The 18,915-nt window shown below is 45.3% G+C and overlaps 1 protein-coding gene across 1 annotated transcript in view; it reads left to right on the top strand.

Annotated features, from left to right (window-relative positions):
• Positions 1-18,915, top strand: part of LOC119444283 (cytochrome P450 3A9) — a 647,396-nt gene that overhangs the window by 173,093 nt on the left and 455,388 nt on the right. The window contains exon 3 of the mRNA XM_037708706.2: positions 6,662-6,714. Coding sequence (XP_037564634.2) covers positions 6,662-6,714 — 53 coding nt within the window. The remainder of the gene's footprint in view (positions 1-6,661; positions 6,715-18,915) is intronic.

Below are 18,915 nucleotides of genomic sequence, written 5' to 3'. Positions count from 1 at the left end.
ACAGCCCCTGCGCCAACATCTGCAATCGTGATGCAACAACCCAGGGAGCCGCCGACTTTCCGCGGTTCGCCATGTGAAGACCCCGAAAGCTGGCTGGAGGCATACGACCGGGTCGCTACGTTCAACAAGTGGGACTGCGACGACAAGCTGCGCCATGTTTACTTCTCGCTTGAAGACGGCGCCAGAACCTGGTTCGAGAATAGGGAGCGTGCACTAACAACCTGGGACCTGTTCCGAGCCGCATTCCTGGACACCTTCACGAGCGTCGTCCGTAAGGAAAGAGCTGCAGCCTTGTTGGAAAACCGTGTACAGCTCCCGAATGAGAGCATCGGTATGTACACTGAAGAAATGACTCGATTATTCCGGCACGCCGACCCCGCTATGCCAGAAGACAAGAAAGTTCGCTTGCTCATGCGGGGAGTTAAGCAGGAGCTATTCGCCGGACTGGTGCGGAATCCACCAACGACAGTCCAAGACTTTCTCTCGGAGGCTACGACGATCGAGAAAGCACTGGACATGCGCAACCGGCAATACAATCGCCGTTCGACGCTACAGTACGCCGAAGTCCAAGGACTCTCCGACGACCTACGAGACACCAACAGGGCGATAGTACGCGAAGAGCTGCAGAAGTTGCTACCGTCGTCGCAGCCTCAAGTTGCTTCCATCGCCGATATCGTGCGGGAGGAAATCCAGCAATCGCTAGGACTTCCCGAATCACCGCAACCCCAGCCGGAAGCGATGACCTACGCCGCCCTCGCCCGTCGTCAAGGCCCCCCTCCGCGCTCGCGCCAGGGCCCCGTAACGCCGCAGTTCCGTCGTCCACCGCCGCCGCCGCCAGCACGCCCGCCCGTCGCCCAGCGCAGTTACCAAATGAATGAATATGAATGTCACAAAGCTATGAATAATGTCACAGGATATGTATATTCTACATCGATGGACTTCCTTTCTGTTGGTTTGCAAGTTGCTTCCATTTGTTTTTCTGCTGCCTCGTAATTTTGAATAAAAAAGCAAGACAAACGATCAGCGTCTTCTATCATGAATATTTTATTAAGGAGCATGCGCATACTGATTCCATGGGACGATATATACGCATAGAAGGTGCCGCATGGTTCATAAGAAACAAACAGCCTTTATATTGGTGCTTTATGGACCCAATACTATGCACGGAGCCTGTATAAGAAACACGCAACCTTTTGTTTGAGTCTACAGAACAATGATATAACAGTTCACCGCATTACGCGAAAGCGCTTATATACACTCAGGTGGACATTGTACGCGGTGCTCCCCTACGCAATGTTTTCGCATGAGAAATGAAAACGGGGACGCAGCGTATAGTGACGACAGATAGCAACTCGTCATCTAAACGTAACTTGCAAAATGAATTGTCAGCTGCTACAGCAAAAATGCGGACTGTTAGCGCCGCTTTGAGCAAAATATACGCTTTTGATTTAAAAATGCAGCAAGCCTAGCGGCACTCTCAAATAACTCTTTAAGCTTACGGGAAATTACTGTAATAACCTCAATATGAGAGCGTTAACACTAACAGGCGCTCTGAATAACGCCGGCTAAAACGGCTGAAACGTGCGCGCTCTCAGGGTATGTCTGCCCCCGGCACGGGGCCCCCGGCGCCCAGCCTCCTAGTCGCGTGCGCCACCTAGCGGCATCCCAACATTAGTGAGACACGCCGCGCGCTTCCGTCGGATCACCTGTCTTCTTACACCGTGGTCCTACCTGTCACCACTCCTTCAGCAGGCGCGACCATTACGGCGCTGCGACAGGTCGTCGCCGCCTAGGGGTTGCCGGACGTCATCATGTCCGACAATGGTCCCGCTTTCCCCAGCAGACAGTACCTGGCCTGGCAGACGAAGAAAGGAATCCGCCAGATGATGGTTCTGCCGTACCACCCTGCATCAAACGGTGCGGCCGAGCGGGTGGGGCAGACAATCAAGGACAATTTCAAGAAGAGTAAGGCTGGAGATTTCCGGACGCAGGTTGCCCAGGTACTGTTTCAGTACCGGCCACGCCCCACGATGCCACTGGCCGTGCCCCTTGTGAGCTCCTGTTGGGCCCGATGGTCAAGACACTCTTGGACGTTTTTGTATCCGGACCTCCGGTCCACGGCGCTCCTGAAACAACTTAATCAGAAGCTGCATCTTAATCAGAAGTGCCGTCCCGGGCTTTGCCGGAGTCGGGAGCTCCAGTCTTCGCCAGGAACTTCCGTCCTGGTCCACCCTAGTCCGCCAGATAGGTGCTATCTCCTGTCAGCGCCTCATCGCTGCTCGTCCGCATGCCGGACGGGAACACGTGGCACCAGCATGCCGACCATGTTTGGCCTGGCCTCGTGACCCAGCTTGCAACCTGAGGCGCCACTTCAGAAGCCCAGCCCGCAGGGGGGCCAACGGCAACACCGGTTGCTGCCAGTGAAGCACCAGAGGCCGCAAGCGTGGCCAGTTGTGCGGCGCCCGTTGAGCCACTTTCAAGTTCGGCGCCATTCTCAAGGCTGGTCACTGCTAACCCTCCGGACGGAGCGAGACTGGCTCAGGGAGCACCGGGCGTTGCCACACCCGGATCGTCGACACCTGTGCCCAGGCGGAGTACTCGACAGCGGAGGCCGCCGGACCGTTACTCGCCTGGATAACAGGCGCTTTTTTTGTTTGTGTTTGCGTGAAGAAACAAACTGGGGGTAAAGGGGTGTGACGATCATGTGACGTCACCCCGACCATATTCTTCGTGGGCCCGTCTGGCTCAGTGGCCCGCCAAGCTCGGTGGGCAACATTGGTTCACCGCACCGAATGAACACCCACGAGCACAGGTGCTCGGGGTCAGTCATCGTTCACTACCCGCACGCTGCGTGTCGTCTCTGAGACGAAGGTTGCCTCGAACCCCCCCCCCCCCCTCGTTCACGAGTCAGGTGTGGATTGTGACAATCACATTGCCGAAACATGGAGGCTTCGATATGGTACAGAATGTAAACGAACTGGAAATCGCGCGCCATAGCCAACTGGTGACGAATATTGTCCGGTACTATAGCTGCCCCCAGTGGCATGCATGCCCGCAGGCGTTCTGACGCTTCTTTCTCTGTTCCTCGAACAATTTCAATCGTTACAGTAGCACGGCAATCCCCATTTTGGTCTCTCTCTTTATACCTTCAGTCCTTAAACTGTCACCTAGCCTTCCTAGAATTTCTTTCTCTCAAACGATTTATGAGATTCATATTTGTCACATGCCCTTTCTCATACTTCTGCCTTTTCGATCTCAGCAATGGGAAACTCTTCTTTTTCCAGTCTCATCAATCCAAGTTTACTTATCGCGTCTTTTCTGCTTTAACTAATGAATTCTTATTTGCGACATTTCAGTGCTCAACTTACCCACAAACTGGGGTGCTTGGAATACAACCCTCCTTGGACACTTTCCCTGTCTTGGTTTTCCCCTACGTTGTCGCAGTTCTTTGCACAAGCAGAACCTTTATTTTCCTATTCGTTTCCGCATACCAGTGACTGAGACGTTAAGTGGTGAGGATGATATTTTTTTTTTGTCTGAAGGTAGTCACGCTAGCTATGTCGTGAAAGTTAGGGTGGCTGGTAGGAATGTTACAATGCCAGTAGACACCGTAGCATCTGTGTCCATTGGACAAGGAAATGCGTACAGGCAATATTGGCCTGACCTTGTTCTAGAAGGCTGTGGTTTACGGCTAAGACCGTACAGAGGTGTTCAGTTGTCAATTATAGAGAAGTTGACGATTCCCGTAGAACAAAATATCCAAGCCGCAACCCTGCCTATAATAGTAGTCCGCCCGCCCAAAATTGTCACAATTTGTTGTTGGGCTGTAATTGGCTAGATGCTGTGAAGCTAAATTGGACGTGCGGGTGTTATGTCGGTCTCGATAAGTGAGTCGCATTTCTAGCAAAATTTTCGGAAGTGTTTGAACCAGCACTAGGACTGATAGCTGACACATCGGTTAGCTAAAGGACGGCAGTACACCGGCTTTCTCTCAACATCGACCAGTGCCTTTGGCACTGAGCACAAGAATTGCTTTGAAGAATGCAAGTTCCGGCTAGTTGGTATTTCATAATTTAATAAGAGTGAAATTGCAAAAGAAGACAGGACGGCAAAAGAAAACATGGTCAAGCGCTTACTCCCAAAGTGTTTAATTCTAAGAAAAAACTATAAATTTATACGTGTTGCTAGAAAGCAGTATCACAAGACAGGTGAAATAAATCAGCTATGCGTGGAAACAAGACTTTGTGTGGCTGTACAACATGCGGCTGCACCCCAGTGTTGGACCACACCATGGTAATTTATAAGCAAAAGCATGTTAGCACTCGGGTTGCAGTCGAAGCGGCCCAAATGAAACGGGAGGAGTGCGTATGTGCCACTAAGCCTTCTGTGTCGTTATCTGAAAAGGAACTGACATTCTTGGAAAGTGTTGCGTCGTGCTATAGGCCTTCGCGGTGATTTGTTTAGTTTCCTTTGCCAGCTCGTGTTAATCTCGTCACGCACTCTGGAACCTTTGATGACTCATGTATTAAAGCCGACGGGGCTTGACGCGCAGATGAAATTTTCGACGATCGCCGACTGTGTTCGCCACTATCGTTGTGCTTTCAGTGTAGCCTCTATTCCGGGGACAGGTTCGCCCAATAAAGAGTTATTTTCGGCATTAACAGTTTTGCTACTGTATTCTTGACCCGTCACTACAACGTGACATTATGTATTATTTGATACTAAAGCACACAGTTTGTTCGCGGCCCTCACTGTGCCAGTGTCAGTTGTCTCAGGGTGCTTGAGCAGACCCTTCTCGCTACGGAAAACCTACATGGTGTCTGGAATGGGATTTCGTTTTGATGTCGTTTTTGGATTTCGTTCCTTAAAGCCCGCCGTCCCCGTCGGCGGGCTGTTTGGAAGGCACGACTAACTGGAACCGAGCCTAACGAAGTACTGAGAGCACTTTGTTTTCATTTCAGCGTGAGAGAATGGCATGCCTTATTTTCATAGCTCGAAGACTGCGCATTCGCTTCGGGTATATCGGCCACTTAGATGCCCAGGTATGCTGGACACTGCGTCTTTGGCTATCTGCCAAAACTTCAACGCAGTGCACCAGAGTAGTTCAATGAGCAGTATTTTCAAACAATGACATTTCGGAATTTTAAAAACGCTGAGAGGGTAGGCCGTTTTATGAACTTGCGTATTTACGACACTTATAGCCATAACGTTTAATGCTCTGGCGCATGATTTTGGTCGATATTAAAACACTGGTCGCAACAACAGCGGATGCTGGAAGCAGCAGAAAAGTGCATGAATAGGTGGCGTGAATACTTATTTTAATATAAGGGCTTGCCATCTCGACTTAAGTTGCTAACTTAACATTGTTGAAATTCGGGTGATCTTTCGAAATATCATTTGTACAAATGATACGCATTGAGATAAGCTGCAGCATTGCCGTGAAGTTCAACGGCTCGCCGCCGGGGCAATCTCCAAAATTCCAAAATTCTCCAAATACCTTCTTCTGTACTGTAGGGGACGTCACCTGCTAGGCTTGTACTCACTGACCACAGAATCACCGCACACAGACGTGGTGCGGTGCCTCCAACAGCACTTCACACATTGCATGACACGTTGCATATGATGAAATTAAACAAAATTCTATGCATCGCCGTTTGCTGTAAATTATTTCAATCACGGCTTCATTGCTCTGTTTCAGATAGATTCCAACAGGTGCATTGAATGGGCACATTTTCTTTGTTTATTTTTTTCTGCTTGCTTCAGTATATCGTTGTACGTTTCAGTATGTCCCCTTCAGTGTATCGCAGTACGTTTCATCTATTCTGATTATTCTCGTAATACCAGCATCACAGCATTGAAGAAACGTACTGCTTTCAAGAACAATCTCTCCGCCGTAAAATTGCAGGTTTATCACTGTTTCATAAATTGTATCATCACTCAACTCTTCATAACGACTTTTTTTGTTTGCCATCTGCTATTTTTTATAGACGCGACCATCCTTCCAAAGTCAAGCGAGTCTCATGTCGTTCATTCAACTACGCACATTCATTCATTTATTCCACGCACTATAACTGACTGGAACGCTTTGCCTCCACCTGTTGCTACCATCACAGATCACGTTTCAAATCTACTGTCTGCTACAGCGTAATCCTTGTGTAAACTGTTATCTAGATGTGCATTGGAATTTTTGTTTTATTCCTCATACTTGTATGATGATTCTCGTTGTTTTCTTTAATACATTTGTTTGTAGGTGGTATAGCTGTTATTAATTTGTATAGTGTTGCATAATGTTATGACTGTATAATGAAATTCGAACTTGTTAGTATAGTGTCACTTGTGTTCCTTTTGTCGTTGTACTTGTGCCCTCCCCCCCCTATGTAATACCCTCGGTTGCGAGGGCCTTTAGGGGTATTTTGTATAAATAAATAAATGTGGTAATGCGCCGTCAGGAGTAACGTTTAATCGCCATTTTAGTGTGTTACAGGCCAGTGGTAGCCACGCCATGTTCTTTGTACGCTTTGAGTAGTTTTTAGGCATCCCGCATTTCAGCCGACTCTTCGGGCTAAAGAAGTGTGATTGCTTAAGCGAACAGTTTGATATTTGTGTTAGGTATCTTGATATGAATGTAAAGCTGACTGGCACAATCTTTAAATATTTCCAGCCTCTTCACATCATTTGGCAAGAGGTATACAGGAAACACGGACCTATTACAGGGTAAGTTTGTCAGAACTTCAATTACAAAAACAGACATCATAATGTATAACACATAAACGTTTCTTAACATATATTTATTTTTAAAAATATGCTGCACGCGATCAGCCACGTCACTCATGAACTTTATTGTGCCAATGTTCATGCGTCAAAGTGCGACATTAAATGCACTGTGTTACACATTACGGGTGAATAGCTTGGTATAAGAGCCTTGTAGAGAAGCAATATGAACTTGCCTTGTGGCATGACCAGTAAAGCAAGTTTCCAAACCAAATCCACGCCTCAAATGAAAAAAAAAGCAGTAAGTGAAATTAATGAATTACTCCACATTGTAAGCGCTATTTCTATTACACAATCTGCCTGCGAACGAGCCAGCAACTTTAATGCAAGACTTGACATAGTTTGCAGGAAAATTTCAATAATTTAGCGGATGCTATATGCATATTTTGCTGCGACCCGTTGTTGTTCATTCCCTTCAGTCAAGTTTGCCCAGGAAGCGATAACGCAGATTCATACAGAGCTGCGTGAAAGTCGTTGCGCTGCCGAGATCACGGGATTGAATCCCGGCCGTGACGGCCCCATTTCGATGGAGGCGACATGCCAAAACGCCCGTGTGCTTGCGTTGTAGTGCACGTTAAAGAACCCCCGGTGGTCAAAATTATTCCGGAGCCCTCCACTACGGCGTGCCTCATAATCAGAACTCGTTTTGGCACCTAGAACCCCAGAAAGAAGAAGAAAAAAGTTGTTCAAATAGAATATTGCCATCAACTTTCGAGATAAAAGGACAGTAATCTGCCATGGACCATTGCGTCATCACAGACAACGAAAAGCCGCCATGAAGTGCTGTCGAATGTCATAAAATAACGGGAAAATCAAGGATGCAGTGTCCATGCGAAATGTTCCCTCTTTATGTTTTGTTTATGCAAAGAAAGAAATGACCTTACAATAACACACACAAGGAGAGGGTTACTTTCTCAACCAATCTGCTTCAGGAATACAACGATTTCCATAAAAAATTGTGCACGTGCGTAACCTGAAGTACTAAGGACCGGCTTCTCGTCTTCAGGTCCTCCCCCACCAAAGGTATATATATATAGTTGATAGATATCAATACAGGGTGTCCAACTACCATGCGTCAAACTCGAAAAATATGCAAATTCCACGCAGCTGGATAGGACCAAGGTAATGTTGTTTGCCGCCGCTTTGCGACACTCAGATGATTTTTTTGCATTCCGCCTATACACAATCAGTCCTGATTAATTAATCAACTTCTCACATTTTGATAACATAAAAAGTGTCAATGATAAAATTGTGGAACAACATGAAAAACTCCTGATATTATTTTCTGCATTCCACCTAATTACATAATTGGTCTTAATTATTTCACTTCTCAAATATCATAATTATACGAAAGCTGTCAATGACAAAATTGCAGAGCAACATCAAGAACTCCCGATACAGCTTTCTGTTGCTCAATACGTGCTACATAAAAGCGTTTTTCCGAGCGTGAAGGAACCCCTAGAATACACGCAAAATTGCCGCGCAACTGGCCGCTCGATCGAGCGGCCAGTCACGCGGCAATTTGGCGTGCCTCGCAAAGTGCCTCGAGGCACTTTGCCTGTATTCGCGGGCTTCTTTCACGCTCGTAAAAACACTTTTATGTAGCACGTATTGAGCAACAGAAAGCTGTATTGGCAGTGTTTGATGTTTCTCTGCAGTTCTCTCATTGACACTTTTCATTTAATTATAATATTTGAGTAGTTAATTATTTGTTAGGACTAATGATGTAATTAGGCGGTATGCAAAAAATAATCCGAGTGTCACCAAGCGACGGCAAACAACATTACCTTGGTTCTGTCCAGCTACGTGGCATTTGCATATTTTAAAAGTTTGGTGCGTGATAGTTAGGACACCCTGTATAGTGCTTGAATAATAGGAAGCACGAAATGACAACATTTATTTTTCCGGCGTTTCGTCCAGGGCCCGGCCCTCATCAGAGAATGCCGGACTCCGGCGGTAACTTCGGAAAAATAAAGTCGCAGTTTCACCCGCAAGGCGAAGAATCGATAGCGATAGGACAGCTATACAAAGTAAGGATAGTAGTTTTATCGGCCGCATAAAGTTGCAAACTTAGGCAAACAAACTCAATGAATAAGCATAGTGTCACGCGCGCACAAGCAAACATCGACATATCTCACTGGATGACCGCGGAAACTCGCTGTCAAAACGCTGGAGTTACGCGGCAGCGAGCGAATTGACCTTCGTGCTGCGTCTCGCTTGAACGCGAACTAAGCCGCGACAAAGTCCGCCGTGCGCTGTTTTTTCGCGGCAGCCCTAAGTAGAATGTCCCCCGCCATGCCACCCTCCCCCCGGAGCGCTGCGCGCGACGGAACACGGCGCTCTTTCTTCCTGCTTCCTCTCTTGCGTGGGCGATCGCCGGCTCACCCTCGTACGATTTCACTCGCACATACAGCGTACGGCGCGCGGCGGCGATTTTATCGCATTTGTGTTTTTTTATTTATTTGGATACCCTAAAGGCAGAAAAGGGCAATACATAGGGGGGAGGGCAGTGTTAAAACGGGAATAACAAAAGTAGTCGCACTGCAGGTGAAAATGGCAATTCAGTAGACACAAGAATGCAAGTCCAAATATAGCATGGTGAACAAAAACTAAAAGCAACAAGGTGTAATACTAACACAGACAAATGACAAGTCCACATCGTATACTAAAAAAAGTATCATCATCATCATCATCATCATCAGCCTATATTTTATGTCCACTGCAGGACGAAGGCCTCTCCCTGCGATCTCCAATTACCCCTGTCTTGCGCTAGCGTATTCCAACTTGCGCCTGCGAATTCCCTAACTTCATCATCCCACCTGGTTTTCGGCCGTCCTCGACTGCGCTTCCCTTCTCTTGGTATCCATTCTGTAACCCTAATGGTCCACCGGTTATCCGTCCTACGCATTACATGGCCTGCCCAGCTCCATTTCTTCCGCTTAATGTCAACTAGAATATCGGCTATCCCCGTTTGCTCTCTGATCCACACCGCTCTCTTCCTGTCTCCTAACGTTAGTCCTAAGATTTTTCGTTCCATCGCTCTTTGTGCGGTCCTTAACTTGTTCTCGAGCTTCTTTGTTAACTTCCAAGTTTCTGCCCCATATGTTATCACCGGTAGAATGCAATGATTGTACACTTTTCTTTTCAACGACAGTGGTAAGCTCCCAGTCAGGATTTGGTAATGCCTGCCGTATGTACTCCAACCCAATTTTATTCTTCTGTTAATTTCTTTCTCGTGATCAGGGTCCCCTATGAGTAATTGACCTAGATAAACATACTGCTTTACAGACTCCTGAGGCTGACTGGTGATCCTGAATTCTTGTTCCATTGCCAGGCTATTGAGCATTATCGTTGTCTTCTGCATATTCATCTTCAACCCAATTCTTGCACTTTCTCGATTAAGGTCCTCAATCATTTGTTGTAATTCGTCTCCATTGTTGCTGGAGACGAGTTACAACAAATGATTGAGGAAAAAAGTATAATACAATGTAAAAATATAAAATATAAAAACAATGTATAATACACAGTCAGTTCAGTGTAAAAAAAAATGCTTTTCAGGTACAATCACGGCAGCACTTAACAAACAATGCGAGCATCAGGTGGATAACTTTTGTGATTTGTGTCAGTTTCTAATGAAAACGCCAACTGTTACTGTATACAAAAAGGAAACTATTGTGAAATGCCTTGACGTTCAAGAAAGGATTGCAGCGCCGACTGAGAAGATTGAGGATCATTGATAGTGGCAATGCTAGATGGCAATGAATTCCATTGATCTATTGATAGTGCTAGAAGTGAGTGCCGGTATTTTTCAGTATGAGCGAAAATTGGTTTGAATTTGTACGCGTGATCTAACCTAGTCGATATGTGATGCACTGGAGAAATATGTGAGCGGGAAAATGACGTGTTACTATGGTACATAGTGTGAAAAAAGGCTAATCGGGCAGATGTTCTGCGCATGGCGAGTGATAGCATTTTGAGGGAGTCTTTCAGTTCGGTGACGCTTTGGAATCGCGAGTAAGATGACAGGATGAACCATGCGGCTTTGTTTTGGACCGCTTCGAGATGGTTAGTCCAGGTGACATGATGGGGATTCCAAATGATGGAAGCGTATTCTAACGAAGGCCGAATGAGCGAGTTATATGCTAATAGTCTAGTGTCACGTGTAGCGAGGTGAAGGCGCCGCTTGAGTAGGCCGAGTTTCTTTAATGATTTAGAAGTTATGTGTTCTATATGATCATTCCATGTTAAACTAGAATTAAATTTTATTCCTAGGTATTTAAATGTAGAGACTGAATCAATAGGTATATTGTTAACTGCGTATGTATTGACCCGTGTTTTCAATGCCGGGCTAAACTTGAGATGTTTTGTTTTGTCTATGTTGATTTGCATCTGCCAAACAGAACACCATTCTGATAGTTTGATGAGGGCAGACTGCAGCTGAGTGATGTCGGTAGGGCTTGCTATTTTCTTATAAATTACGCAGTCGTCTGCGAATAATCGAATCGTTGCATTTATGTTAGTTGCTATACCATTAATATAAATTAAAAATAGAAGTGGGCCCAACACTGACCCCGTGGTGCCCCCGATATGACGCGTGCGGGGTTAGAGGTATGGTTTTGAAATTTGACGGACTGATGACGGTTTGTTAAAAACTGTTCGATCCACTGCGTTGTTTTCTGATCAAGTTTAAGATTACGGATTTTTAAGATCAGACGGTAATGGGGGACTCGATCAAATGCTTTTGAAAAACCGACAAAGACTGCATCGACGTATAGCGATGAGTGTAGTGAATCGTGAAGATCAGTTAATAATTCAAAGAGTTGCGTTTGGCAGGAAAGATTTTTCCGAAAGCCGTGCTGATTGATAAGGAGTAGGTTGTTTTCGGTTAGGTATGTTATAATATCCTTGTGTATTATATGTTCCAATAACTTACAGGTAATAGAGGTTAATGAGATGGGCCTGTAGTTGCTAGGAATGTAACTGTCGTCGGATTTAAATGTAGGTAATATAAATGCTGACTTCCAGTCATCCGATACACATCCTGTATCGATGGATTGCTGAAATATTAACGAAAGCAATGGAGCTGAATGCTGACTGGTTAGCTTTAGAAGTTTGACGCTTATGCCGTCGGGACCAGGAAGCAGGAGGCGTTCTATTGCATGAGAAACGCCATGTGCTGTAACTACGATGGATTAAAAGGAAACGCGACATGTGGTTGTGATAGCTGAAGTGAACTGTCAAGAGGCAGTTCATCTGTGAAAACCGCGGCAAAACTATTGTTGAATTCCTCGGCGCACTCGGCTACTGGTAGAGCGCTTCCGTCTTCCTCCAGAAGGGTTGGCATCGAGTGTTTATTTCTTGGGTTTACGACTTCCCAAAATTTCTTGGGGTCGGTTTTTAACAAGTTAGGAAGCGTGATATTAAAGTACTCATTTTTGGCTTCAAGAATACTTTATGCTAATATAGATATGCTTTTGTAGTTCTGCCAGTCAGAAGAGGTGTTCGTTTGTGATGCCTTTTTGTACGATCTTTTCTTCTTATTTAAGCACCTGTTCACTTCTCATGTGAACCAAGGATCGTCAGCACGCGTTTTTATAGTAGACTTCGGCACGCAGGGTGCTTCTATCTCCTTTAACTTATCGCGAAATATGCACCAGTTGTGATTAGTGAACGGTTTTCGAAGTCTTCTTGGAAATCGTTTGAAAAGGTCAGCAGCATTCGGTTCATGTTTTCAATGTCAGCTCGCGCATAGTGGAGAATGCATTTTTTTTATTTCTGCTTTGTCAGCATGTGCAAGCGAGAAGGAACACTGCACTACTCTGTGGTCACTGGTGGCTTCTAGAACATGTGTTTCGGCAATATTTGGGCTGTTCGTGAATAAAAGATCTAAAATGTGATTGCCGCGTGTGGGGTCGTGAACTAGTTGCATGAGGTCATGATAATGAAGTGAATCAACAAAACGAATGTGTTTGGCCCGCGACCAGTCTATGGCAGGTTAGTTGAAATCGCCGCCTATTATTAGGAGGCAACTAGGAAACCTGTTAGTAACCAGCTCGACTGCTTGATTGAATAGGTCAGTAAACTCAGGACGGCTGTCAGGTGGCTGGTAGCATACGCCTGAAACACACCGTGAGTGGCCAAATTTGACAGAAATCTAAAGTGCTTCTATACGGGTGAGTCAACGGCAATGATAGAAGGCGCCTATTTCACTGCAATAAGCACGCCTCCTCCTCTAGAACTCGTTTGCAAAACATTACAAACGATGAGGGGAGCGCGAGATCGTTGCTATACTGATGTCATGTGAAAGCCACGTTTCCGCTCCAAGAATGATATCTCATGAGGTGGCATGAATGATCGCTTTCAATGTGTCAAGTTTGGGGAACATGCTGCAATAGTTTGCCAAGAGCAGTGACACCGGGCTGTCATTAGTCTACGCGTTGTGCGTATTTGCAGGCTGTCATTCGGTTTGGCGCTTCTCTGCTTTTATAGGAATTACTTTGCCCCAGGCAGGATCATACCGGTAAATTCCAGAGCGCATGTGCAATTTGTTAAGGCGCACCGAAAAGCGGTCATTTGGTTTCCTTTTTTCTTTCGCGTAGTCACGCAAGCTTTTTCGCGCTAGTTGCACCGTTGGAGAAATGTCTTCTTCTAACCAAATTTTAGGTGTCTCCAGATCCTCCGGCTTGCTTGCGTTACTTAAATCATCCATTTTTTACTTGAAGTTTAAACACTTCACAATTATAGGTCGTTTCGCTCTTTCTCGACGCTGCCCTACGCGATGCGCACGTTCGATGTCACCTGCCTTTATATTCTGGTGATTTATGAAGAATTCTTTAACAATTCGTTCCGATTTATCGTATCCCTCCTGCTCTTCCTCAGGAAGTCCTTTGATGATTAGTTTATTTCTTCTCATTCTGTTGTTCATGTCCTCAACTCCATCTTTAAGCCCAGTGTGCGATCTCTCTCTGTTAACCTTGACTTCCTGGACGGAATCAGCCACCGCATCAATGTTGCTGTCAAATTTCGACACATTCTCTATACTTTTTTTTCCACAACGCTGATACGCTCCGTTATACTGATGATTTCTCGCTTGATCCCACTCAGGGAGGCGGTTGCTTTGGCATGACACTCCCTAAGCAATGCCAATACGTCAACGATCTTAGGTCCTGGGTTTGCCTCCACGTCACCAGCGCGGAGCAACAGTAAGGCAAAACACAAAGACAACAAAAGCGAGGAAGTCCTAGGAAAAAGATTATGGGTGCAGTCAGCTAGCGCCAGGCAACAGGTGTCATGGTTGTATTTCAAACCACTGCAAGAAACAAACGATCCGATCCGCGCACGATACGTGGAAACGTCGACACCCATTTATACAGGAATGCACACTCAAGAGTGGGGATTGGCAGCCACAAATTTTCGCCTAGGCAGTTTAGCAAGACAAATGCGAAGCCTACCTAGAAAAGCGAAGAGCAGAGGTTCAGCTTCTGCCACAATTGGCCGCAAATCCCAGGATGGTCACGTAGCCTTGACTCTGCTGCACGGAACTACTGAAATAAAGTATATGTAGGACGTGTCATAGCTCTTGCACGATATCTTGTAGGCTACCTACAAAACCCACAACTTTTCCAAAGGGTCTTCCAACTTACGAGCTTCTGTCTAAGTTTGTTGGCACGTGTGCGAGTTTTACGCCGCATGTGCCAAAAACTCTTGCCAGTGCATTATTGATTTCATGCGCGCAGAGGACGACCCCACGTTTCTGCTTCTTTTTTTCTTGCACTGTTTCATGAATAGCAACTGAAGACCTGTGTTTTCAGTAGCTGCAAAGGTTTGCCGTCGAGGAAGAGCTCCTTCCTTATTACGGCTAGCTCTTGCTTACGATGTCCAGGCTCAGAGCAGATGTGGAATACGCGAGGCAAGAGCACAGCGGCAACGGAGCTTTTGAATCCTACAGGATGCCCAGAATTGAACCTCAGGTGCTTACTTACCCGTGTGGTCGTCTTACGATACACATTGCTTGTAATTACTTTGGCCGAGGAGGTCGAGGAAGGCAATACGTTTTTTTCATGTGCCATGGGGAACTGAATACTTGGTATGAAATAGTTCACATGCTCAAGGTAAGGCCACACGTGTTAGCGACGGATTATACAAAAGTAGTCATTTCTTTATGGGACAAAATATTTTCGAGCCGCTTTGTGCGTGGCGGTCGTCAAACGTTCAAGTCCCTCAAGGAAGATGCTTGCAGAGGCAACGCAAACGGGAGCTACCATTGCTGTTCTGAACCACTTCTTGTGAAACTCTCCATTGAAGACAAAATACGTGTTGTTCCTACAGAATGGCATAAGTCTGGTGCCTCCAATGGCGTCAGTGAAGGTAGCGAAGCGCCGTTCTCGAGAAGCTGCCTGCAACACCGTACTTCGTAATCGACGGGCACGGTGCAAATAGCCGGGAAAGCACCTTGTAATACATGCATTCACTTTCGGGTAGCGCAAACTTACGTATGCATGTTTATGTAAGCTTCTGAAGCTCGGATTTTATCATATTGCCGCCAGCAGTGTGAGAACAAAGACGACCGCCACATCCTAACTGTGTTTCAAAGAGCCGCCACACCGCAAGCGTCGAGCAAAGCACCGCAAGACAACGCATGGGCCGTTGCTGACAGACCGGCGGCTCGTGCGCGAGAATCGTACGACTGGCACGCGACTGGAGGCGACGAACAGGAAAACGAGGTTCGAAGAAGTGAAGCTCGAGGGACGCTTTTGTTGAGTGTACAACCTTTAGTTGACGGGCACAGGTTCGCCCAGAATAAATTAGTTGTTATAGAAACGGCTGACGTATAACTGTTGGTTACAATATTCGTTGGGTCCTTGCTCACCTTGGTATAAGTTGTTTCGCCTTGAAGCAACGAGGTCATCTTGGTGACGTAGTCTGCGCGGTGAAGGATAACCGTAGCGGTGCTATTGTCCGCAGGCAGGATAACTAATGTTTCATTCTACTGAAGCCTTCGCGATGCTATCTTCTCAGGAACAGGTAGTTGTACGTCTTGGTTTTTTGACAACCTGGAGAAGACCCCGATTGCGCATGACTCCTATTGTAAAGGGGGGGGGGGGGGGGGGGGGAGTTCAACCAGGCGTAGAGCTTCGTTCCAAGCGCACGTCATTTTTTTCGTACTTTGGAAGGTAACTCTAATTGAAGTCCCAGCCACGACTGAGAAGGCGTTCTTTCGAGGGGTAAATCTTGTGCGAAGACAGGTTTCGAACACCCAGCACATCAGAATGGTCAGAGCTCTGTCGTCGCAAAGCGAGAACTTGGCGTCCTGGGATTCTGTGATATTTCCTCGAACCCAGCAAGGGACGCTATATGCATGCAGTAACACATCGTGAAAGTAGCTTGAAAGGCGGTATTCCAGACATCGTTGGGCAATGAAAATGACATTTTTAGCCACTTGATTGCGGCTTTCGGTTTCACAACCCGGGCTTGTAACACACGGCTTTCTGCTTGGGCAATTGTTTGTCTATCCATGGCCGTTCGTACAAGGAAGGGCAGTTGCAGAGTCCTTGAGATAAGGCCCGCAGACTTGCAGTGGTTTTTGAATACCAGGTGACTTTGGAATGAGGCCATTTTGGACTTTAGATTGAAGAACTGACGAATATGCATAACGAATATGAAATGACGGGCGCCCCATGCTTCTTTCAAAGTGCAACATAGTCCGAGGTTCGACGAATACTTGTCATGCAAGGTTGATACAGTGTTAAAATAAGACAGGCACTCGTCTAAGCTGTAACATAAAACACTACATACAGCAACGTTTTGGGACTATTGCAGGTCTCTTGTTCACAATAAAGACGGGCGAGAAATCGTCCGAGAACTTATGGGTTAGTTGACTCAAAGAGTGTGCGTGTATATCTCGGGGATATTACATCACATCTGGGTATTCGCGTGTTTAGTCGATTGAATATGTAGAGATTCTAAGAGCATCCATGAAAATATGTGCTTCTATGTCACGATTACACTCGCAGGATCCCATACAATAATCTGGTGAGTTGAAATGTGATGATCCGCCAAGGCGTTAGAGCTTGCATTGCCTTGTTTTATTTTTATTTACAGAATACCTGCGTCGCCTCGAAGGCATTATCGCAGGGGGGGGGGGGGGGGCAGTTAGATAAAGATATGCTAAATCATTCACAGAAATAAAGAATAAATACACAATGCACAGTAACATCAAGGTGGAACATACAATGAGTCAACATTTTCAAGCGTAATAGAAAATTTAAACAAAGTTAAGGCAGTAATGCATTGTCACAAACACAGACGCGAAAAAAATCATGGTTATCAGACACTGAAACACATTCTTCCGGCAACAAATTCCAGTCTTTCACCGTATGTGGAAAGAATGATTCAGCAAAACGGTTAGTATTGCAGCTGTATTCACGCACCTTCTTTGAGTGGTCGAGTCGATTCGAGACATAAGTTGGCTCCGATAGGTAGTTGCGGCTATCAATGCCTGTTTGATTATAGAAGATACAGTGGAAGAACTTGAGTCTCAATTTTTTTCTTCTGGTGATTAACGTTTCCCAGTATAGCAATGCTTTTATTTCAGTGACACTATCGAACGGGTTGTAACTATTCGAGACGAAGCGTGCAGCCTGATTTTGAAGTTTTTCTATTACTTGAATCAAATAGTCCCGATATGGGTCCCAGATCATAGAGGCGTATTCGAGGATAGATCTTACATGCAAAAAATAAAGTGTTTCTTTAACATCTTTGGACGCTGATTTAAAATTTCTACGAATAAAAAACAACATTTTACTTGCCTTAGTTATTGAATGCTGAATGTGTACGTTCCATTTAAGTTTCGATGTGAAGTAAACGCCAAGGTACTTGCACTCTGAGACGCTTTTTATTGCTGTGTTTTCAACATTGTACTGGGTTTGAGGCTCGAATTTTTTATTTGAAAAGCGGACGTGATTACATTTATTATTATTCAGACGCATTCGCCAGCATAGACACCAATTTGTTATTTTATCAAGGTACCTCTGCAAGATTGTTACATCTGATGGTGAATTTATTTTTCTGTAAAGAGCACAGTCATCTGCAAAGAGTTTCATGGGGGACTGTATGTCATCTACAATGTCATTAATATATATGAGGAATAATAGTGGCTCCAGAACGCTGCCCTGGGGCACTCCTGAGGATACGGTTATGTGTGATGAACTACATGCATTAAGAACTACACACTGTTTATGGTCATTAAGATAATTACAAATCCAGTTCTGGGTTTTATTGTGTATGTTCAAAGACCTTAACTTAATATTTAGTAAGTGATGGGATACTTTGTCAAACGCTTTTTTTAAAGTCCAGGAATAGTGCATCTACATGTTCGTTCTTGTCAAGGGAGTTACCTATAAAGTGTGTTTGGTGTACACACTCACACAACTAATTGTGTGTTGCATGAGTAACCGTTACGAAATCCATGCTGTGAGGCAGTAAAGAAGCTAATCGACTCAAGGTACTTAAACAACTGACTATACAATATATGCTCAAAAACTTTGCAGCATACTGAAGTTAGGGATATAGGCCTGTAATTTTCCACCAGTTTCTTGTCCCCAGATTTAAACATAGGATTAACAGCTGCGAGTTTCCAATCCTGTGGAACCAACCCAGTCTCGTACGAGATTTGAAACAAAATGCAAAGATATTGTGCAATAATGCCGTGAAATTTCTTTAGAACATAGGAAGGAATTCTTACATCACTTATCTGACATAATTCTGGGGCTGCTGAATCCTTCTTTGAAAATTTAGTTTCATCAATGTAGCACGCGTCACAGATCTTGCACGGTATCTTGTAGACGTTGAATACTCCAGAAAGTAATCAGCATTGGTTCTGTCACACTTGAACTTAACGTTAAATGTCAGCGGGGAAAATCTGGTACACTGCCAGAAACTGTGTTTGATGGAGCCATTAGCGCGAACATTGGAGCGTGGTTTATTGTAGTGATGTCAATCTGGGTGATCAGAATCAGAATCAGTTTCAGAATCAGTTTATTCAATACAAAAAACGGGGTTAATTACATGGTAAGTATATACAGAAGGAGGTCCCGTAGTTAAAAACTGAAATGGGATCTCCTATGCATGATGACAAGAATTATT

The sequence above is a fragment of the Dermacentor silvarum genome, chromosome 3 (genome assembly GCF_013339745.2).
Source record: "Dermacentor silvarum isolate Dsil-2018 chromosome 3, BIME_Dsil_1.4, whole genome shotgun sequence".
In the NCBI taxonomy this organism is placed as follows: domain Eukaryota; kingdom Metazoa; phylum Arthropoda; class Arachnida; order Ixodida; family Ixodidae; genus Dermacentor; species Dermacentor silvarum.
Note: the sequence above shows the minus strand (reverse complement) of the source record. Positions and strands in the feature narration are given on the sequence as shown.